The following is a 21,584-nucleotide window of genomic DNA, read 5'->3' as shown; positions in this document are numbered from 1 at the left end:
GATCGACAAGGTCATGGAACTCCAGAAAGGCCCATTGGGACGAACGCGGCGCGTCGCCTCTAAGACCCCAAATAACCGAGGTGCTGTCCACACAAATCCAGATCCGGGCGCCTGGCTGGGCCTTGGCTGCCGCCTGTAGCCCTTTTAGGGCGCCAATCGCCTCGGCGTCGAAAACGTGGCTTTCCGGCGTAATAGATGCGGAGCCTGCGGCAAATTCCAGGCCCGCCCTAAAAGCGGCCCATCCGTACCCTATTTGGACGCAGTTGTTTTCGTGTTTTTCCGAACCATCCGTATATACCACAATATCGTCAGGTAATACCATGTCCAGCCATTCGATAAAGCGGCGGGCCGCTTCCTCTTTCGGGACTCCTCCGGTGGGGTCAGTGCGAGAATCCGGGGCATTGCGAGGTGCGCGCAACTCTAATCTCCGGATCCGCGGGAGAAGTTGTGCAGCCGTTTGCAGGGTCGTGGCCGAATGGCCCGAGTTGCGGGCACGAGGTGTTTCACGCAGGCGGCTGACAAGGGGGTGCCCCTTGTCCGCGAACCTTAGTCGGGCGCCGTATTTCAGGCGGGTGTAGGCCAGCGCGACGCGGGCCGAGGGTAGTCCTGCGTCCCTGAGAACAGTGGACGAGGGGGTGGTTTTATACGCCGGGAGGATTGCCCGTGCCGCTAAAACCAGCGGTTTGTTCAATGCTTTGAGGAGTCCTCTTTGCTTGTGCGCTGGGTTGTACCATGCCTCGGCTGCGTAGGTGGCCGAGGAACCCACGCATGCCACCGCTGCCTTGCGAAGTGCAGCCGCAGGCGGTCCGTATCTTACTGCCCCAAAACCTTTAAGGTGAGCAGCGACCGCCATTGCTTTGGCAGCCCTTTCGGCCACGTGGCGGCGCCCGTCTAGCCGTCGGCTGAACCAAAAACCAAGCCAACGCATGCCCGGGTAGCGCTCGGCCCCGGAGGCGCTTTGTCCGCGTCGACCGCCCGGTAGTTGGACCGGGGTAACCGTTCTACCATTAATCCGGATTTCCGGGTTGCGACCGTGCCTTTTCTTAGTGATATGAATCACCTCTGTCTTTTCCGCTGCAAAATGGATCTTCTCTTCCGCCGCAATTTCGTGCATATCCCGGAGTTTATCTTCCAGCCAACGTACGTTTTCCTCCAACGAGGGTGACGATTTCCATGTAAGCACGTCGTCTGCGTATGCCAACCGCCACTTCGTACCGTTTTTGACGAGATACGCCAAATATAGCATATATAGGATCGGGGAAAGGGGAGACCCTTGCGGGGTGCCGCACCCAAGCCGCCTAAAGCCCGTGGTCGTACCCTCCAGCCGGACTCGGGCCTGGCGGCCGCTTAAAAAGTTAATCACGAACCTGAGGAGCATTTTACTAAACCCGAGGCTCCGCATTTTCCGTATTAATCGCCTATGGAGGAGGGCGTCGAAGGCGCCTTGGACGTCGCATGCGACAAGGGTGACTTCCTCCCCGCGAGCTAGAGCCTGCTCGATATCGTGGGCGAGGGCACAAACCAGATCCGTCGCCGATCGTTTGGGTAGGGCACCGCCGTGGGTGCAGCTAAGGAGCCCGTTGTCGTGTATGGCCCAAGCTATCCGGCGTGCAACGAGCCTCTCGAGGCCTTTTCCGATGCAGGAGAGGAGGGCTATAGGCCGCCAGGATCGAACGCTGCTCCGGTCTTTCTTCCCCGTTTTCGGTAGCATCGCGACTTCGGCCTTCTTCCAAGGCGCTGGGAAATGTCCGAGTTCCAGGCAACGTTGGTAGAGCCTGCGCACCGGCTCGGCCAACGAAGCCCATCCGGCTTTTAGTAGCCGGACGGTTATTCCGTCGATGCCCGGGGACGTGCTCGTAACCCCAATGCAGGAGCGCTCCGCCTCTTCCGCACTAACCTGGGTGTCCCAAGGGATTTTAGCCTCGTCCGGCGACCAGGCCTCCAAGGGGTCTCCCTGCAGGTCATCCTCCGCCGAAAATCGGCCAAGCACCTCCCGTTGCAGTGCTTCCGCTTTTGCTAAAGGCTCGCTCACTTGCTCGCCGTTAATAACCAGCGGCGGGGACCGGAGGCGTGGTCCGGCTCCCAGCCAGCCCACCATGTTCCACAAATCCTTATCGTCGCGCAGTTGGTCGATCCGGTGCCTCCAGTACTCCCGCTTCGCGGCCCGCACCCCTTTCGTATAGGCTTTTTCCTCGGCAGAGGCGTCTGCCCTATTTACAGCGCTCCGTTTAACCCGCTGGAATTCGGACCAGAGCCGCTGGCAGTTTTCGGTCCACCAGGGAGCCGAGCTGTCCCTTTTTCCCGCCGGCGTACCCACGACCCACGTCACTTGCTCCCATAAAGTTGTAAATTCAGCTACCCACGCGTCCAATGCGTAGCCATCGGCCGCGGATCCCGGGTCCGGCATGTCTTGCATGCCAAAAGCAAGTAGCTCCGCGAACTTTGGTAGCCGGTCGTCCCTAACCGAAACGTTGATCGCCTCCGGGCGGGGGGCGCCGCGCGTCCGCAGCGTGGTATAAAGGGATTCGTGGTCGGAGCCTGTGTAAAGACTGCTGTCAACCACAGTTATTGTGCTGGGGAGGTTGGAAAAGACCATATCCAGTAGACCCCCGTCGCGGTGGGTGGGCACGCCGATATTTCCTGTAAAACTCATCCCCTGGGCTTGCGCCCATGCCGTCAGTTGGTCCCCTCCGCGTGCGTTTGCGCGGCCCGGCTGGTATGCAGCAGCCGCTACGTTAAAATCGCCGCCTAGCACCGTGGGTCCATTTGGCACGGTATTGCATACCATTTCCAGCGCGGCTTCAGTGCCCGGAGCCCTATATACGTTAACAAACAATATTCCGTTAATTTCGAGCCAGAGTATGTCCCGCGTATTTTGGCCCTGCGGTAGCCGTCGTTGTGCGGCCCTTAGGGCTGCCCCCTTTTTGACGTAGGTGAGCACCCGGGGCCGGAGCCCAGTCATGGCTTCGTAAGTGTTGGCGTGCCATTCGTCCACTGGCGCAAAAATATCATAGCCCGGGTGCGTTTGTGTAGTCGTATTTAGCCCGCACCATGGCTCTTGAACGTTAACCAGGTCCACCTTTCTCTGGTGGCACAACTCCAATAGGCTCAGATGCACACCCATCCTTTTACCTACGTTGGCCCAAACTACGTCGAGGCATTCCCGCTGCATATTGCCGAGCGAGTATTTCGTCATATTAATCGACGGGTTGCTTCCAAGTCTATCCCATCAGCGGGGCAAGGTTCGGCAGCCGCTGCGTCCTCCTCCATTTCGGCTGCCCAAACGATTTCGTCGTGCACGCGTTCCTGTTCAACCTGCAGGAAGTTACGGATGTCCGCCCCTGCCGCCTCGCATGGCCGCGCTCTTTTGTTTGAAATGCTCGATCGGGAGCTCGAGGTTTGCGAATGCTGCGATAAGGTGCTTAGGACCGGGATTGCAGGTGCTGGCTCTCGGCGGGCCGTTTCGGCCCGGTCGTTGATAATCGCGGCACGGTTGGCACGTCCGATTCTGCGAATCCCCTTAAGTTTACGCTGTGAAGGTCGTTCAAACTTCCCATTTACCACCAAAGGTCGGGCAGGGCAATTCTCATGTCCGGATGGGAAATGGCCGTGGCAATTAACGCATTTGGGGGCTGCCTTGCACGGCTCTTCCTCTGTCGCATGTTTTGCTTCACCACATATGCCGCAACGCGCTTGCCGTACGCAGCGACGTATTTCGCAATATCCCTGGCAACCGTCGTGGTGGTGTGTAATTTTGCGTGATTTTTCAACCTTCCGCGCACGTCTCGACACTCCAAAAAGCTGAAAGGGCTTTACGGGTTGAAGGAAGGACACTATCCACGTGCCCTCAGCCGTATGTGGGTCGTAACCATGTTTGGAAATATGCCAGTTGACTGGCTGCTGGCCTGCTGCCACGGTAATCTCCTCCTGGATTACCTCATGTACGTCCTTTCTTCCGTCCAGGCAATTGAGCGTTCGGGGCACTCCAGAGACGGCGTATGTGTGCCAGGTTGTCGGGACAGTGACTTCCCGCGCGTCCAATGCGTCCATAATGGCCTTGACCGCGCTGGGGTTGAGGAGTTTTTGCCGTGTTTCCTCAGAGGCCACCGTAACACCCCAGCCCGTGGGGGTACGCTTGGCGTTTGGGATTTCACTGTGTGGCACCGAGACCAATTCGGCCAGTTTGGTCGTTACCGCGTATGGCTCCCTCGTCACCATCCGCAATTTGTTATTTACGCGGATCAGGATGCGGTTGGACGGCTGTTCTGTCAAACGTTTCGGGGCTTGGGAGCGGTCCCGGCCCGATTGGGAGGGAGTTGCGGAGCTGTCAGGTGCATTGCCGGGCGTCGTACGTATCGGGTACGAGCGCGTGGCCGGGGTTAAAATTTGCGTTGGGGCCGCCGCTGGTGGCGTGGCGGCTCGCTCGGCCCATGTGACCGATTTGTTAGTGGGCGTGCCTCTGCCTTTAGAGGCCGACGACGCCGTGCCCGTCCTCGTAATTAAAATGCTGCGCCTTTCGCTGGAACTGGTCGGCGAACGCGACGGGGAGCGTGAACGCTCTTTTTCAGGGAGGGTGCGACTGAGGAACCAGCCGCTGATCACGTCGTCAAGTTCAAGAACAATTCTCCTAAGCGCGGCGTCCTCCGGGGCCTGTAAACTTTCGAGCTTGGCTGCAAAGACCTCTTCGAGCCAGCTGCCGACTGTTTCCACGTTTTCCAACTCCTGCTGCAGTGTTTTGATGGCCAGGGCCGGGAGGCTGGAGTACCTTCCGCGGCCAGCCGGCTGAGGCGCGTTAGCGGTGCGCGTGTCGAGAGATACGTGTCCCGACTCGGCCTGGCCCTGCGGCAAAGCCTGCGGCGTGCTCTGCGGGCGCGCGCGACGGTTTGAGACCTCTGGTGAGGCCATGACGACCAGCGCCCGGAGGGCGAAAATTCTTCAGCTGTTAAGCTTATTGGTGTGTTTGGGTGTGAATCGCTAACAAAGGTGGGTCTGACCCATGAATGGTGGAGGATGCTTGTGTTCGACCGAATTGGTGCTGTAAAATTGGAGACTACAGAAACATCATCAGGGCTAAGAGGGGGTGCAATTATAGATAGACGACTTCAGCATGCATGCACAATAATCTCTAGATGTTCTATATAGTTTTTAATCACAATAAGATGTGGGTATTCCCCAACCACCACTAAGGGTGTTCCATATAATCATATACTATAGCAATCCAAACACACCCTTTTCTTTCGGCATATAGTACGCGGAAAACCCCTATAATATGTTTGATAATAGTCAATACTAAGAACTATCGGGTATACCGGAAAGAGATACATATTTGGCTTTAATAATTCTCCACCTATTTGTAAACATACTTTTCAGTTTTCACTATGGTTCCCCTATTTATTCTTCCCATATCCATTCTACAAGGCGCCACCTCCATCATGTCCTCTCTCTCAGACGCCCACAAGCATTGGCTTTGACTGTGCTTGCCGCGAGAATTACTATCAACCTTGGATACATTGCAAATCGTCGGTTGAGAAAACAGCAACCATGCGCATCCAAACCGTTTGCACGGTCATTATCGCCCCTCTGGCTCTTGTCCCGAATGTTTACGCTTCCGCAGTCCCTACCAACCCCCCAGACGTCCCTACCAACTCCCCAGACGTTCCTACCAAGCCTCCAGGTCGTATCTCAAACACTGCTGCTGGCTTTGTGAATTTCTTCAAAAAGAAAGCGTCCTCATCTACTCCACCCCCAGCGGAATGCGAGTATACCGTCTACAGGAATCAGGAGACCGATGCCCGTCGACGGAAGCATAGCCAGGAAGGCACTTACAGCTTTTCACACCACGGAAAAGCTGCCAAGAACTCTAAACAGAACATTTTCGGCGTCAAGGTTCGATTTGATCGCGAGTGTCGGCCGCACTATTCTTCGAAGAACCAAATAGCAGTCATACCTGGTATTCATAATGACGATGTTATTCAAGTGGACTGGGAAAGGTTTGACTTGCATATGAGATGAATGTTGGAATGAAAGCAGAACAAGAGGGCCTGCCGGTGTCGCCTAAAGCAACAACGATTATTTTTCGTTGATGTATTCAGGTGGAACAGTTGACCATGTTTCTGGGTTTCTGGAACGGGAGAAACAACCTCATCGCGGGAGCGAACTTGGCAACCAAAAAACGGTGACGTAGGTGACGCTAGAAATGGTTTCACTTGCATGCAAGGAGAAAAAAAGAGAACGTGATGGCTTTTCGGGTTGTTGAACTAGAAGGCTTTTCTGGAAGGAAGGTTTAACACAAGATTAAATGACGATAGGGAAATTCGGCTGAACCGCTGAGCCGCTGAAACGGAAACCGAATTTCCGTGGGACTACTTTACCAGCCTAGAACAAATTACTTTTGATCTTCTTTCTACCTTCCGAGCCGAATACGCAGGTGTAATATGCACTACCCAACACTATAATCGGTCAATCGGTCGAATCCCAGCTGGAGATGTCCTGTTCCTGCTGGCGCGTGAGCGACGGCGAGCCGCTAAGGAACGTCGGGCCCGACTGGAGTGAAACCTAGTGTGGCTCGGGAAGTGGCGCTATTGGCTAGTCGAAGAATTTGACACTTGCCGGCAGCTTGTGCTGAATGACCTCTGATCAAAAAAAGTCTTCGAGTACCTGAAAAATAAAATACCGGCCACGGTGCAAGTGAAGGCCAAAAATAATTACAGTTCTGTCCCTTGCGTGATCGCGACAGCTGACGGGTGAATCGAGGCTTCTATTATTTGATTTGTGTTCCACGAATGAAGTCACCTTGACTCGCATCAGACAGCCTTTTTTCTATAAATAAATAAAAAGTCGTCGTCACGTCGATCACGGTGGGACAGCAGAAGCCTGCGCTCAAAAAACAAAAAGGCGATCGATCTCACCTTTTCTGCTTCCTTTTGACTTTTTTTTTCTGTGGCCAACGGCTGTCCATCATGGCCCTCGCCGGTTTACTGAGCTTTGTCGAGAGCCTCGACCCGCGCGGTGAGCTGCTAGGACTCTCCTACAGCCTGACAAACAACGTCCAGCTCGGCTACGGCGACGGCGTATCCAGCGCCTTTCAGTTCATCCCGTATGGGACGTGGGAGAATTACGACCAGCCCCAGGACCAGATCCCGAGCGTCCTGGAGCAGGCGTTTGCCGAGACCATTGTCCAGGGCCACCGGATCAACGGGCAGCCGGACACGCAGTACTCCTTTATAGACATCCTGCAGCTCCAGCAGCCCTACCCGCTCTTCTTCACCGAGCCGCTGCTCGAGGGTCCGGACCAGGGAAAGAGTCTGGTCGAGGTGCTGGCCGACACGGTCAACTCGATAGACCCGGACGTCACGCCGGTGATTCGATACATTGTCGGGAACCCGACCCCTCCGCCTACTGGACCGTCGCCCGCCGAGTATGTGGAGGCGTTTTGGCCGCAGGCAAGCAACGAGTCGATCTTTACGCATCCAAAGGCCGTCTTGTACGTTGGGTCCTTCAACCCAGATATCGAGTAAGTCGACCGTGATTTTCCGACGAAAACTTGCAATTGACGGGGCTTGCGAATGTTTTACTTACCAGCTGCCGAATACTAGACTGGCCCAGGATCTCGGGCAGGTGGTAGACCGTTGGATCAAGGCACTGGTCTCCAACGTAGGAGGCGGAGCACTTATATCCAAAGTAATAACGAGCGTGGCCAACGCCATAATCGGCAGTTCAGTCGGAGGACTCATTCCACCGGTTACGTGGAACCACGCCAAGATCGTCGCGGTGAACGGGAGGGCGCTTCTCACCGGGGGCGGAAACTACTTTGATCTGTACGCATCCGGGCAAGACAGCCTGATCGACAGTGACATAACAATCCTCGGGGATGCTGCCGTCAGTGGGCACCGCTATGCAGACTATCTTTGGAAGTGAGTTGCATCGCATCATCCTTGAGCTGGAACAGCAACAAATGCTGCATTTCTTTTTTTTCTTTTCTTTTTTTCTTTTTTCAAAAAGTACAGTTTTACTGACCGAGATCCTTCCGACCTACAGATATCTAAACAGCAACCACCTCGGCTACGACAACGCCTCGCAGGCGTGGTCGACGCTCCTCGCCGACCCCGCCCCCCGGCACGGCATCCCCCTGGCCCGGCAGCCGGCACCCATGTTCCCCGCCGCCACGCCCCGGCTCAAGGGCGACGTGCCGGTGCTGGCCATGAGCAAGATTGGCAACTTCAACCCGGCGGGGGCCATCGAGTACCCGGCGCAGGTCATCACGGCCATCAGGGACGTGTTCTACCAGCTCGTGTGGGCCAAGACGCCCTCGTGGCTGCCGCTCGTGGCCGAGCTGACCAGCGACGCCAGGCTCGACTCGGCCTTTGAGGACGTCGGCGTCAACCCCGCGACCTGGGCCAGTCGGGCCGCGCGCGCGCAGGCCGTCTCGCAGGCTCAGGACTATGTCATTCTCTCGCAGGCCATGCTGGTCAACTGGGTCATGGTTCCGGAGACGGCTTGGCAGAAGCTTGTGGCAAAGATCAACGACGATATGAATATCGGCTGGGACGGGAAGATTTGGCCGTTCGGTGAGTCTTTTTCTTTTTCTTTTTCTTTTTCTTTTTTTTTTGCATCCTAAGACCTCTAGTAGTCACGTCCTCAATACACTAACACCCCCAAACAGACCTCCTCATCTCCATAGCACAAGCCATCATCAACATCGAGCAGAACCACAAAGACGACCCGGACCCCACCAAAGCCGTCTTCATCATGGTCAGCCTGCTGGCCAGCCCCACCGACCCTGCGCCGCAGGGCTACCAGGACACGACGACCATCGCCGACCTCACGAGCCGCGTCGCCGCGATACTCAAAAGCGTCGGGAACCTCTCAAAGGACGAGGCATCCGACATGATGGCGCGGCGGTTCCACGTCAAGCGCAGCGTGCTCAACCCGCCGGCGGGGTCGGGCGGGTCGGCGGCCGTCAAGAAGCTGCACACCAAGGTCGTCGACGTGGACGGCAAGCTGATGTACACGGGGTCCGACAATGCCTACCCGCAGTGGAACGAGCAGTTTGGGGTGTGGATCGAGGACGTGGACGGGATCAAGGCTTGGGAGGATGGATTCTTTTGGGGATTCTGGGAGCGGGCTGTCAATTCCGTCATGTAATTTTTTGTCTTGATAAGATCCTTTCAGGGATTGGTTCTTTGATACATAATTTATAGTATATAATGTTATTTATTTATTTTTTTTGGTACGCACTTGCCATGCCCGCTACTTGGCAAGACACGTCGGGGCGAGAAGGAAATGGTCAGCCTGAAATGAACCCAATCCGATAGCCGCATCTTGACCCCGCATTGTGGATTTTGATCGGGAAAATACCTATCTACAGGTATCCACTTCTCCTTTTCTCCCTCCTCCATTCTCTACTTTCTACTCAGTCGTGTTCCAATTTCCCGTCGAGATTCCACCGGCATATACGTACACTGCGGCTGTACAAGTTACAGCGACTACTTTGGACGAACACGCACCGGCCAGTGCGAGGCTTCATAAAAAATGTCCACATACAGCGACATCTCCAAGCCGGCCCCGCCGCTGCCAACCACGAACCTCAAAAGCATCGGCTCCGGGGTGTCCTTGCTCGCCCCACTGAGTCGCCGAGGGCATGGTCCCGGAATCATCCTGCTGGTGCCGGACCATGAGGACCAACTGACGATTTCTCAGGGCGTCCCTTCGCTGTTGGTCAAGTGGGCCGAGGAGGGGTATGCTGTCGTCGAGATACAGCGGAAAGCCCTAGAGGGTGATGCGGCCGCCGCGGTGTCGCTGGCTGTGGATGGTCTGGCTGGGTGTGAAGCATGTCAGCCCAAGGATAAGATCGGTGTCGTCGGTACGGTTTTCGAGGCCATGCTATGGCCATATTCACTTGCACTCTCTACCACTACCAGAACCTTGTCGGACTTGCAAAACCAGTGAAAGAGAGTATCACTGACTATTGACTGACCAGCATATGACCCTTATGCGTGGAACCTCTCTGCCGAATCCATCAACAAAGTTCCTTCGATAGCAGCAGTAGCAATCTACACCGATGTGGACCAGACACAGTCACTAGCCGCAACATCAGTGCCCACGATCCACCACGTCGCCGGCAAGTCGAGCACGCCTCCGGTCCGCTCTGAAGCTCTCACTGCGTACCACTACCCGGGGACCACCAGCCACGCCTTTGCTACCCCCTTCCAGCCAACCTTTAGCTACACCACCGAGGCCCTCTCGCACACGCGCAACCTGAACCTGCTCAAGCGGCACATGGGCGGGCCCAACTTTGACCTCGAGCAGATCTGGGATGAGCACTGCCACTACGAGTTTGTCGACAGGTCGGCCGAGCACACCATGAGCACTATGGTGCAGGAGCCATATGTCAATCACGTGCCTGTGGTATGTTGCACAAATCTATAATTATAATAATTAGCCATAGTACATCTTTTTCCCGTCTCCATGAAGCCTGTATCGCTGACAGCTCTCGACGACAAAAAAGCTCACAGGAGGTGTAGGCCGGGAGCCCCTGACGAGCTTCTACCGCTCGCACTTCATCTTCAGTAACGCCTCCGATGCTGAGCTGGAGCTGGTCAGCCGCTCCGTGGCCATCGACCGCGTCATTGACGAGTTTATTTTCAAGTGCACTCACAACCTCGAGATAGACTGGCTGTATGTCATTTCTCTTGTTTCTTTTTTTTTTTGCTTGAAGCCCCATCGAATTCCTTGATAACACCTAGGCTGACAACTGTCTCGCCCAAAACAGAGTCCCTGGCATCCCACCCACCGGCAAGAAGCTAGAGATTCCATTCACCGCCGTAGTCAACATCCGCGGCGACAGGCTATTCCACGAACACATCTCCTGGGACCAGGGCACCGTGCTGCGCCAGCTCGGTCTGATGCCCGAGTACCTGCCATTCCCTTACCCGATGCCGGACGGCCGGACTCCCGAGCCGGGGAAGCGGTTCGAGTACCGAGTGCCGGTGGCGGGGGTGGAAACGGCCAACAAGATGAGGGATCGGAACTCGGTGTCGTCGAATGGGATGTTTCAGTTTAGGGTCCGTGAAGTTTAGAGTCGGAGGGGCTTTATCTGAGCTGGGTTAGTGCACATCTAGACTTGTCTTGCAGGCTAATATTTCACTAGCAGGCGGTTTCAGGGTACTTTTGAATTATCTAGGAAATCATCAATCATTTCAGTTCTCGTCTTCATTCGGTCGAGTTGGAGGCTCCAAAAGCTCCGTGCTCCCCATAACAGTTAGTCGGCTCCATGGCATCCATCGCCTCTGCCATCATCTCCACTCCGCACTTTGCCGCCCTCATCGTCTGTGCCTCGACGCTATCGTCCCTAGTGGCAATGAACTCGTTGAACACCAGGATTTCCATTTCATGCGTCGCAACGACCGGCTTGCTGTTTGGGAATCTGCAAAAAAGACCCTCCCCCACCACCAGCGGTCAGCATTCACAAAACAAATTGACAAACCCTCAAAATTGCAGCGACAGATTCTCCGGGGGTAGAAGCACTCACCGCGCGCTGCAGGCCTCCCTCTGCCCCAGAAGCCTCCCGCCATGGTCGCCACGCCTGGCCTGGTCCTTGAGCGTGGCCAGCTGTCTGGCGATCCGGCCGACGCTGGACTCGACCGCCCGCGCGCCGCCCGGGACGAGGCGGTCAAAGAGCGCGAGGGCGGGGAACTGGGCCACGTTCTCGACCTGGCTGGACCGAGCGTACGCGTCGGGCACGGCGCTGTCGTTGGCGTATGCGCTGAGCCAGATTTGGTTCGCTGGGTTTTATTTGGGGCTTGTCAACCTTGACACAAGATTTCAAGGAAAGCAAAAAAGAAAAAAAAAAAAAACTTAGTGCCTGTTTTCAAATGGCTACTCACCCGCAAGCTGCCCCTTGACCGCGTACCCGGATCCAAAGTCCACAGTGTGCGCCACCTCGTGCAGGTACACGCCGATCGACTCGACCTGGTTGAAAAAGACGAGCTGGTTGCCCAGCGCGTAGGCGTGCGTGCTGCTGTCGGGCACAAAGAGCGCCTCCTTGGTGAACTGCCTCATCCGGACGGGGACCTGGCCGAAGCGCAGCGCAAAGGTCTCGATCGAGGTCTTGCTGTCTGGGTGCCGGCACAGGAGCCAGGGGATGCTGCACTGTTTTTGAGGAATGAGGTCGTGATGAGTTCGTGATAAAGTATTAGAATTTCTTTTTTGTTTCTTTTTCGCCTAGGACCGTGTTTTTTCCCCAAAAAAGGGATACATCATAGAGTTGAAAGAGGAAAAAAAAAATAAAAGAAAAACAAACAACGTACGTCACCATAAAGCACCTCGTACGTCGTGATGACATCCGGGTCGAGATTTTCCCGGCCGGCAAGGTCCTTGCAGCCCTGCGCTATGATTCCCCTCGGCCACTGCTTGATGCGATAGCCGGGGTTTCGCAGCTTCTTCTGCAGCTGGGGCCAAAAGGCGTCGAGGCTGTTGCGCAGAGCCGGCTTTGAGAGCTGGGCCTGCACGATCGAGATGGCTGCGATGATGGCGCCGATTATGTAAAAGAGCCGTGACATTTTGTTGTATTTGACGAGTTTCACCGTGTTTTTTTGGGAGCTTCTTGATGTACCAGAGATCAGGAAGAGCTGCACGATGCTTATTTGCAATGGCTCAATTGAAGCAAAGCTGTGTGATTGAATCACCACCCCTTGGATCCCAAGAACTGCAGATCACGCAGGTAGACATCTTTATATCAGGATCGACTCCATCAAACAAGTTCACCTTGAATTCTTTAGACAACAAGTCAGACAAACAGCTGGTTATGAGACAAGAGCTGGCTACCTTGTTTAGGTTGTGACACTAAAGAAAATCATTCTGCGTCTGGCCAAAAGAAGAAATGCTGAAGAACTAGCACATTTGGCTCTGGAGATTCTCAGGTTAGGGGCAGGGTGAGGTTGGGGTAATATATATTGCTTTTTCCCACACGGCCACGGTCCATATGATGGCTTGCGTGTCTGTTGACGGCCACCCGCCTTGTTGCTTCTTCTGCACTGATAGACATGGGCTTGTGGTTAAAAGGCTGGGACTCGTTGCTTCTGTACAGAAATCTTAATTGCTTTCCTTGTGGGCAGTCAACCCCTCCTGATCGAAACGCGGGCGAAGAGAAAACGCAACTGGGGGCTGGTAGCTTTGTGGAAGCGAGGCACTGTTCGTTTTGTCCATACTCCAGTAATTCCGCGTGGACCGCTACGCTAAATGGCTGGGTCATGCGTCAACTTGCGAACGCACACCGAGACGCGAGTCCCGAAAGTTGAGGGACTCGCAATGCGGCAATATACCCGGGGAACACTTGGCGAGCAGCCAACTGTTTTAGCTCAGCAGTCAATTGGGTCTACATAGTAAATGTCCGTACTGTGGATTGAATAGCTGTCAAATCAACTGAATTGGACAAGGGCATATACCTACGTACCTACCCAGGGAAATAGGTACCGTGGATGCAGGCACAAAAGGCCACTCCTTTTTCCATTATATATATACGTGCGCCTTTACTAATTTAACTGTTCGCGGAAATAACCAAATACCTAAATAGTTCTTCTATTTAAAACGATTACCAAATTCGGCAAAGCCACAAAACCCACACCAACGAACACTGTAGCAAGGCATGGATTTATACCCTTACCAAAAATATATTATAGTGGTAAAAATAAAAGTCTCTCCTATGGCATAATTGCTCAAAGGTGGACCTTGTGGGTATTCTCGGTTCTCATAACGGTTTCTGCGAAAAAATAAATTATGGTATTTTAAATTTCCCGCGAGTAATTAAATTGGTGGAAGCCCACGTTTAAACGTCCGGCGATAACGGGGCTATTTGTTTCGTCCGCTACCGTAATAGGCTAATAGCATATATTGACATTTTATTGCAGGTTGCAATTTGAATATATAGGAACTGTTAAAATATTAAAGCCCAATTGCAATTCATTAATAACGCCGGGTATTTTAGGGTGTGATCTCCTCGCTGTTGCTTAGTTGTTTTCCCAATTAGGCGGTACTTTATCCTTGTAATAAAAAGTGGAAATAATTTTGGAAGTACCTTTTACGCAAGGGTAAAATTCAAAAAGTCGATTTGTGAATTACGTATGTCCATTTTGTTGGTCCATTTTGCCGCATTTTGCTAACCGCCTATTCCTTTTACAATTTTAACGACGAAAAACGCAATTCAGTTTTGCGTTCTACACAAATTAACAATTCGCCCAAAAAAGGTATTTAAACGAAAATTTGGCATTTTTTTAATCCATTTTTAAAAAAATATATTTGCTTTAGCCCACCTTTGCCAAGGGTACCCGGTTAACATAACTTTGGCTACCAAAAGCGGTTAGAATTGTCGATTTATACCATTTTCGGAGCTTTGAACAACTAAGCAACAGCGAGGAGATCACACCCTTATACTTAATATTCCACCTCCCCACTTTTATAAACAAGTCAATATACGGAGGCTTTTTAATTTGTACTTATTTTAAAGTAGATATATCTAAATATATCTGGTGCGCCATTAGTTATAATATATTCTCATTTCTAATAGTCAAATTGTTAAACTAATACTATAGTGGCGGGCGAGAAAAACCACCCCTTGTCGCCCTGTATATATGCGTGGGCCTTTATTATTTAAATTGTTCGGGGGAATTGTTAAATACCTAAATTATTATTTTGTTTAAAACTAACGTTGGGCTCCACATCTCCGACCCCCCTAAAGTCCGGCCCCCTTGAAAAATGTAACGACGAAATACCCCTTTTATAAACCGATTTAAATGTAAAACTATCAACGCACAATAATACAATCATTGTCAGGCTCTCCCGGTTCGCTAACCTCTTCTCCATCGTTCAAAGCTTCTAAACAGTCCCTATTATTTTCCTGTGCTTCATAAACGTTTTTTTTGCTGACCAAAAGCTCGTTGGGATCCGGAATTACCCTTTTCCTTTTGACCGGCCGTACCGCCTCCAATTTTGCGTTTAACAAACTGATTTTTTGCTGAGCTTCAGCCAATAAGATATCCTTGGTTTCGAAGCTTTTTTGGACTTTTGCAAACAAAAGCCGTGAAGTGGCGTTACTTTTTTCGGACCGGGAAATTTCCTGTAGTTGAAGTCGAATATCTCGGGTCGTTTTAGGGGTTTTCCAAATAAGTAAAGACTGGTCGTTAATTTTTTGGGTTGGGCTTTCCGGTGTTTTATCCCTTTGGAAGCCGTTATTTTTACCTTTTTCGACGTTGGCGTTGCTATTTTCTAACAAAAAAGGGTTTAAAAGTGGTTTTGCCAAGTTCACCGGCCATAACCCCGTCGTACGCCAACCAGATTGAATGGTTTTTGCTATAAATGCTTTTGATCTGGCTTTTCGATAGCAAAGTAGAAAGTTTCGTTTCCCAACAACCGTTGAACAGCAAAACTGGTTTACAAATCCCAGGTGACGTCGATAAGCTTCCTTTAACGGCCCAAAAACCGATAAATCCAACGGTTGAAGAACGTGTGACGAATGAGGGGGTAAATATAGGAGTTGAATATTGTTTTGCAAGCAAAGAAGCATAAATTCGTCCGTTATATGTGATCCATGGCCATCCAGAACTAATAACCGCTTTTCAGGGGTTAAAGGTTGGGTATACGGAATAAACACCTTTTTTAACCATTCGATACCTGTTTCATTATTTGTCCACCCGTTTTCGGTTGCATGAAATTGCCAGGTATCGAAAGGACTTAAATCAGCTGGAAACCATTGTTGCTGTACGTTTTTCCCCTTAAATATAACGAGGGGAGGTATAACAGCCCCCGTAGCTGATACACATTCGATTATGCTCGTCCAACCCCGCGTTCCAGGCTCTTTTCGCTGTAATGGCCGGATTTTATTACGCCCTAACACCAGGCCATTAGATCCTTTGCCTTCCATTATACCTGTTTCGTCCATATTCCAACGGTTGGCCGGTTTTATAGTATCGACAACGGGATTTTTCAAATAGGACCACCAAGATTTAATTACCTCGGTTGTAGCCCCATTAACCCGGGCATTTTCTATTCGCCGGGGTCTTTGGGTTTTCAAAATTGGATATCGGGCTATAAAACGGCTAACCCAATGTTTCCCAAGGCTTTTTCTTTCTCCGGCGGCCTGAAGAATTCGTTCCGCAAAATAGCGTAGTTCTTGATGCGTTGGCGGAAGGCCTAACGCGGCCTGCGCAAGTACCCAATCTGCCAAATAGGTTTCCTGCTCCTGTGAAAGCCTTTGACAAAATCTTTTCGCTTGTTGAATTGACTGGGCCCCCTTTAAACGATCGTGAAGGGTACTCCGAGGAATACCCCATTTTTGCGAGGTTTTGTGAACTGATTTGCCATTTCTTATGTCAGAAATGGCAGCAAGAAGCTGATTTTCAGTGTACTGTTTCATTGGAAGGTTTGGAGCAAGAATCTTCAAAAATCAAGTTCTAAAGTGAAAAATTCGTCTAGATATTTATAAAATAAAACAAAGGGTTGACGTGGCTGAGTAGATATTTTTAGGGGCCGGACTTTAGGGGGGTCGGAGATGTGGAGCCCAACGTTACTACAAACTTTGGTCTTTTGACGGGAAATATATGGCGCTTTTTAAATGTCAATATCTGCAAAGGGAAGAGGGATTAATGATATTTTAAACCTGAAATATATATTTGAAACACACCTAATTGTTACGATCAAGGTATCGGGTAACCTGTTCTTAGGGTAAAGTACAGTGGGTTGAAGCAACTGAGCGTCTGACTGGGTAACTGGGGTTCTCAATGACTGGGGGTGAAGTTATGATCGTTCTCAAGTAAGTATTGAGGTTAACTAGAGTTTGATTGCTGCTAAGCAATCCTAAAATCGAATCTATTTACATGGTAATGAGCGTGCCTTATATAGACTATGTCCCAGGTGTGATCACTCCCGTGTAAGTGATCACGATCACCCTGGGGTGATCACAGCTGGGTTGATCACTTCCTTGGCGATGATCGCGATCACTCCGGCCCTGGTGATCGGGTTAGGGTTTCTTATCTTATCATCACGTGACCTCGTGCTCCTTGGTAGTCCTGGCTTGGGTTTCCGACATCTTTCTCGTTCTTGGCCAATCGTGTCGGTACCAATCCTGGTCGTAACACTAATGTCTCTGACGGCAATCAAACCTGTTTGATATTTATATCCATTCAAATTGAAGCAAATGGGCTTAAAAGGAGATTTTCTTGATTTTTAACCATCTATTGAAATGGATTATATCTTATTAGAGCAAATAACTTCTACTTTGCAAAACATTTTGTGCCGGCTGCGTGTTTGTGTCGTTTCAGCGTAATACCTCACAACGGACAGTTCGATGCGAATAAATCATGCCGTCTGGGTCCATTTTTGTTATTCGCTTCGTCTCTCCCTTGGCTAATTGTTTTATTTTCTCCATTGCCCGATTTAGAAGACTGGGTTTGGTGTTTTTCAACTTTAGTACCCACTCCTCATGTTCCCTACAGCTCCCTGGCCACCATGGACACGAACAAACAACCGCCTGGGATGGAGCCTGAAGCCTGGAACCTTATGATAGTTAAGGGAGAAAGGGGGAGCGAGGGGCGGACAGACCAATCCCCGGGGTTGCCTAACTACCACGTACGTTTCGAAGCTATATTTCCATATTAAGCTTCCATTACAAATCATCCAAATTAAGAATCCAGTTTCAACGATCAGTGTCCCTCTATTAAGAATTCGAGCTTATTGTCCTTTCCATAATGAAAAACATTCGGTTTAGCCACCCCTCAATTTGCCACCGGGCATAACGAGCCTGCTGTCGCTATCCAAAGCCACCATGTGGGTAGCCCGATTACCTTGGTGGCCGGTCGCCCTGGCTCCCCGCCCCGGCATGACTCTACGCCAAGTACCATGCCAGCCATGTGCGCCAAAGACAGAGAAAATGGGCTGCAGAATTGAGCATTGGACTACTAAAAACACGGCTAGGGCCGCGATATTTAAAGCCGTCGGAACTGGCCTTGTCGAAGCAAAAAGAGGGGTCCTTTGTCATTCTACTTTGTTCAAAATCTTGCCGGGGTGGGGGGGCTGGCCCGGCCCACGATTAAACACGGGTTCTTTTTAACAATCCGGGGGCCCCCGTAAAAAAAACCCGTAAATATACAAATTTGAAGGATTTATATTTATAAAATATATGAAAATATAATTAAAAATATAATTATACGGATATTTTATATATTATATATTGCGAAAATAACAACTATATGTAAATTACTATTATATAAAATATATTAAACTTAAATATATTTTTAAAATTGTAAATATAAAATTAGTTACAAAACTTAATAATTTGCGTTAATAATATTAGTACGTTTAAATTTATATATTTTTATATTAATCCAAACGCAACTAATAAATCAGCTGCTCAACTTAAAAGCTCTAATCTGGCAAGGCCGTATTTGTAAATTGTTGGCCTCATGCCGAGGGGCTCATCTGTTACGACCAGATAATTGGGCCGGTACCAGAGAGGCCAGCCAGGTGGAGTCACACCCCTCCTGACGACATTCGCCCAGAAGAAATACCGACCGACAAAATAACGATTACCTGGGGGCAAAACCACGAAATTTCACGTAACCTTACGTAACGGCCAAGGGAATGAATCTTTATAATTTGTGGAATCTCAATTGAAAATTACAAATCAAACAAATTAAAAAAAATCACATTTGGAACATAATTTATATAAGGCACGTTTATTACCATATAAATAAATTCGATTTTAAAATTTCTTAGCAACAATCAAACTCTAATTAACCTTAATATTTATTTGAAAACGATTATAATTTCACCCCCAATTATTGAAAACCCCCAAGTACCCAGTTAGACGCTTAATTGCTTCAACCCACTGTATTTTACCATAAGAACAGGTTACCCGATACCTTGATCGTAACATCATCATCGATGTACATCACGTTAGAGCAATGAAAGCAGAACCATTACAATTTTATAATAACAAATGTCAGCTGTATTAAATGATAGGTAGGATAAATATAAGATAAATTGCGATTCCAAGCTAAGTGTAACGAACGAAAAAAAGGCACGCAATGCCAATCGCGTAACGCAAACGATCCCTAAAGCCTTCCCAAGTGAGGTGGAGCCAGTTACGGTTGGCGGTCGCCCAGGCACGCCACTTCGCAACACGGCTACTGTTCCCACTTTGTTGACAAGCGATAATGCTCTGGCATTTTACCGGCGACGACCACAGCGGTCTCGCATTTAGGATCGACTTTAACAAAGAATTGGTAACCACGTCTCCTGTTAAGACCAATTTCCCCGTCTCCGAATTGAAGTCTCTCTACCGGAGGTTGACAGCGTTTGGTGAGATTGACAAATTCGAAGTCTCCAATCTTACCGATCATTTCAACCACACAAGTTTGAGCCATTACCGGAACGGCGAGGCCGGTGACAGTGGCGATGGCAAAAAGGTATGCGAATTGCATTTTACTAATGTTAAAATCAATACGGTTTTCTCATAAACTGCATCTGACAAGCCGGAATTTGGGGTACAAAGCCTACATTTAAAACACGGTATAAGAAAACGGACGCAAATAGGTGAAATTTTTTCAAATGTTGTAATTGTAAAACCAATGGTAAAGATGAGAAAGGCTTAAGTAAAAGGAGACAAAAGGTTCCAAAAGTAATATAAACTATAAAGTTATTATTTAAATGGCTGGAGATAATACGTTTTGTTACTTCTCTCTTGAAAGAGATGGCTGCACTTTTTATATGTGGTATTCACCTAGACTTTTAAAACGTTATTTAAATTTAAACTGTATTTGAGTGTATTAAATAAGTATATATATAGAAACTTATAATTTTGTTTTTATTGTCTTATTTATAAGGGAAAACCTGACACATCTTATTTTATTACTAGTTCGCGCTTAAAAACTCCTGCTTTTCTTAAATATAATTTTAATTAATAATACTTAGCGTGCATTAAAAGAATCACTTGTTGGATAACCAGGCTTTTAAAATAACTAAATAGCTAGGGAAGTATAATATTTATATTAAGAACCTTTCCCTATAACATTGGATTAACAAGACGTTATTACGGGTAAAGATTACATGTTATTAAATCTTGTTTTAAATTACCCAACGTTGGGCTTTTTGAACGTCCTTCCGTTTTATATCCGCATCGGAACCAGGCAAGTTATAAATAATATTGCACAGAAATTATCGCTGAATTAGTAAGTTAAACGTATAATTAATAATTATTATGGTGGTAAAGGTAAAAATTAATTCCCCTGTACAATGTCCGCTGGTATGGGCTTTTTGGGCTTTGCCGACTTTGGTAATAACGTTGGGCTCCACATCTCCGACCCCCCTAAAGTCCGGCCCCTAAAAATATCTACTCAGCCACGTCAACCCTTTGTTTTATTTTATAAATATCTAGACGAATTTTTCACTTTAGAACTTGATTTTTGAAGATTCTTGCTCCAAACCTTCCAATGAAACAGTACACTGAAAATCAGCTTCTTGCTGCCATTTCTGACATAAGAAATGGCAAATCAGTTCACAAAACCTCGCAAAAATGGGGTATTCCTCGGAGTACCCTTCACGATCGTTTAAAGGGGGCCCAGTCAATTCAACAAGCGAAAAGATTTTGTCAAAGGCTTTCACAGGAGCAGGAAACCTATTTGGCAGATTGGGTACTTGCGCAGGCCGCGTTAGGCCTTCCGCCAACGCATCAAGAACTACGCTATTTTGCGGAACGAATTCTTCAGGCCGCCGGAGAAAGAAAAAGCCTTGGGAAACATTGGGTTAGCCGTTTTATAGCCCGATATCCAATTTTGAAAACCCAAAGACCCCGGCGAATAGAAAATGCCCGGGTTAATGGGGCTACAACCGAGGTAATTAAATCTTGGTGGTCCTATTTGAAAAATCCCGTTGTCGATACTATAAAACCGGCCAACCGTTGGAATATGGACGAAACAGGTATAATGGAAGGCAAAGGATCTAATGGCCTGGTGTTAGGGCGTAATAAAATCCGGCCATTACAGCGAAAAGAGCCTGGAACGCGGGGTTGGACGAGCATAATCGAATGTGTATCAGCTACGGGGGCTGTTATACCTCCCCTCGTTATATTTAAGGGGAAAAACGTACAGCAACAATGGTTTCCAGCTGATTTAAGTCCTTTCGATACCTGGCAATTTCATGCAACCGAAAACGGGTGGACAAATAATGAAACAGGTATCGAATGGTTAAAAAAGGTGTTTATTCCGTATACCCAACCTTTAACCCCTGAAAAGCGGTTATTAGTTCTGGATGGCCATGGATCACATATAACGGACGAATTTATGCTTCTTTGCTTGCAAAACAATATTCAACTCCTATATTTACCCCCTCATTCGTCACACGTTCTTCAACCGTTGGATTTATCGGTTTTTGGGCCGTTAAAGGAAGCTTATCGACGTCACCTGGGATTTGTAAACCAGTTTTGCTGTTCAACGGTTGTTGGGAAACGAAACTTTCTACTTTGCTATCGAAAAGCCAGATCAAAAGCATTTATAGCAAAAACCATTCAATCTGGTTGGCGTACGACGGGGTTATGG

The 21,584-nt window shown here is 49.5% G+C and overlaps 6 protein-coding genes across 6 annotated transcripts; 5 read left to right on the top strand and 1 right to left on the bottom strand.

Annotated features, from left to right (window-relative positions):
• Positions 1 to 5,541: 5,541 nt before the first annotated feature.
• Positions 5,542 to 6,012, top strand: MGG_09425 (uncharacterized protein; the record flags this gene model as incomplete). Its single annotated transcript, XM_003720132.1, has 1 exon — positions 5,542 to 6,012. One exon carries the CDS (start codon positions 5,542 to 5,544, stop codon positions 6,010 to 6,012), a length of 471 nt encoding a protein of 156 aa, XP_003720180.1.
• A 947-nt stretch (positions 6,013 to 6,959) lies between these two features.
• On the top strand, positions 6,960 to 9,144 carry MGG_09426 (uncharacterized protein; the record flags this gene model as incomplete). The annotated part of the gene is made up of 4 exons (XM_003720131.1): positions 6,960 to 7,513; positions 7,596 to 7,913; positions 8,038 to 8,567; positions 8,663 to 9,144. The coding sequence occupies 4 exons, from the start codon at positions 6,960 to 6,962 to the stop codon at positions 9,142 to 9,144; spliced, it is 1,884 nt and encodes a 627-aa protein (XP_003720179.1).
• Positions 9,145 to 9,411: 267 nt separating this feature from the next.
• On the top strand, positions 9,412 to 11,208 carry MGG_09427 (uncharacterized protein). The gene is made up of 4 exons (XM_003720130.1): positions 9,412 to 9,862; positions 9,980 to 10,407; positions 10,508 to 10,677; positions 10,772 to 11,208. Exons 1-4 carry the CDS (start codon positions 9,532 to 9,534, stop codon positions 11,076 to 11,078), a joined length of 1,236 nt encoding a protein of 411 aa, XP_003720178.1. The 5' UTR covers positions 9,412 to 9,531; the 3' UTR covers positions 11,079 to 11,208.
• Positions 11,209 to 11,211: 3 nt separating this feature from the next.
• MGG_09428 (uncharacterized protein) lies at positions 11,212 to 12,560 on the bottom strand (the record flags this gene model as incomplete). The annotated part of the gene is made up of 4 exons (XM_003720129.1): positions 11,212 to 11,413; positions 11,531 to 11,783; positions 11,886 to 12,150; positions 12,309 to 12,560. The coding sequence occupies 4 exons, from the start codon at positions 12,558 to 12,560 to the stop codon at positions 11,212 to 11,214; spliced, it is 972 nt and encodes a 323-aa protein (XP_003720177.1).
• A 4,939-nt stretch (positions 12,561 to 17,499) lies between these two features.
• On the top strand, positions 17,500 to 18,440 carry MGG_17782 (uncharacterized protein; the record flags this gene model as incomplete). The annotated part of the gene is made up of 3 exons (XM_003720128.1): positions 17,500 to 17,619; positions 18,309 to 18,342; positions 18,397 to 18,440. 3 exons carry the CDS (start codon positions 17,500 to 17,502, stop codon positions 18,438 to 18,440), a joined length of 198 nt encoding a protein of 65 aa, XP_003720176.1.
• A 765-nt stretch (positions 18,441 to 19,205) lies between these two features.
• MGG_17781 (uncharacterized protein) lies at positions 19,206 to 19,643 on the top strand (the record flags this gene model as incomplete). The annotated part of the gene is made up of 2 exons (XM_003720127.1): positions 19,206 to 19,457; positions 19,629 to 19,643. 2 exons carry the CDS (start codon positions 19,206 to 19,208, stop codon positions 19,641 to 19,643), a joined length of 267 nt encoding a protein of 88 aa, XP_003720175.1.
• Positions 19,644 to 21,584: the final 1,941 nt, after the last annotated feature.

Source organism: Pyricularia oryzae, chromosome 6 (assembly GCF_000002495.2).
Source record: "Pyricularia oryzae 70-15 chromosome 6, whole genome shotgun sequence".
In the NCBI taxonomy this organism is placed as follows: domain Eukaryota; kingdom Fungi; phylum Ascomycota; class Sordariomycetes; order Magnaporthales; family Pyriculariaceae; genus Pyricularia; species Pyricularia oryzae.
Note: the sequence above shows the minus strand (reverse complement) of the source record. Positions and strands in the feature narration are given on the sequence as shown.

What these genes read in the sequence shown, in the direction of transcription:
- MGG_09427 (XM_003720130.1), top strand. Translation starts at nt 9,532, where the DNA reads ATGTCCACATACAGCGACATCTCCAAGCCGGCCCCGCCGCTGCCAACC. An exon ending in ATGTCAATCACGTGCCTGTG is followed by an intron (nt 10,408 to 10,507) that starts GTATGTTGCACA and finishes ACGACAAAAAAG; the next exon opens with CTCACAGGAGGTGTAGGCCG. An exon ending in AACCTCGAGATAGACTGGCT is followed by an intron (nt 10,678 to 10,771) that starts GTATGTCATTTC and finishes CGCCCAAAACAG; the next exon opens with AGTCCCTGGCATCCCACCCA.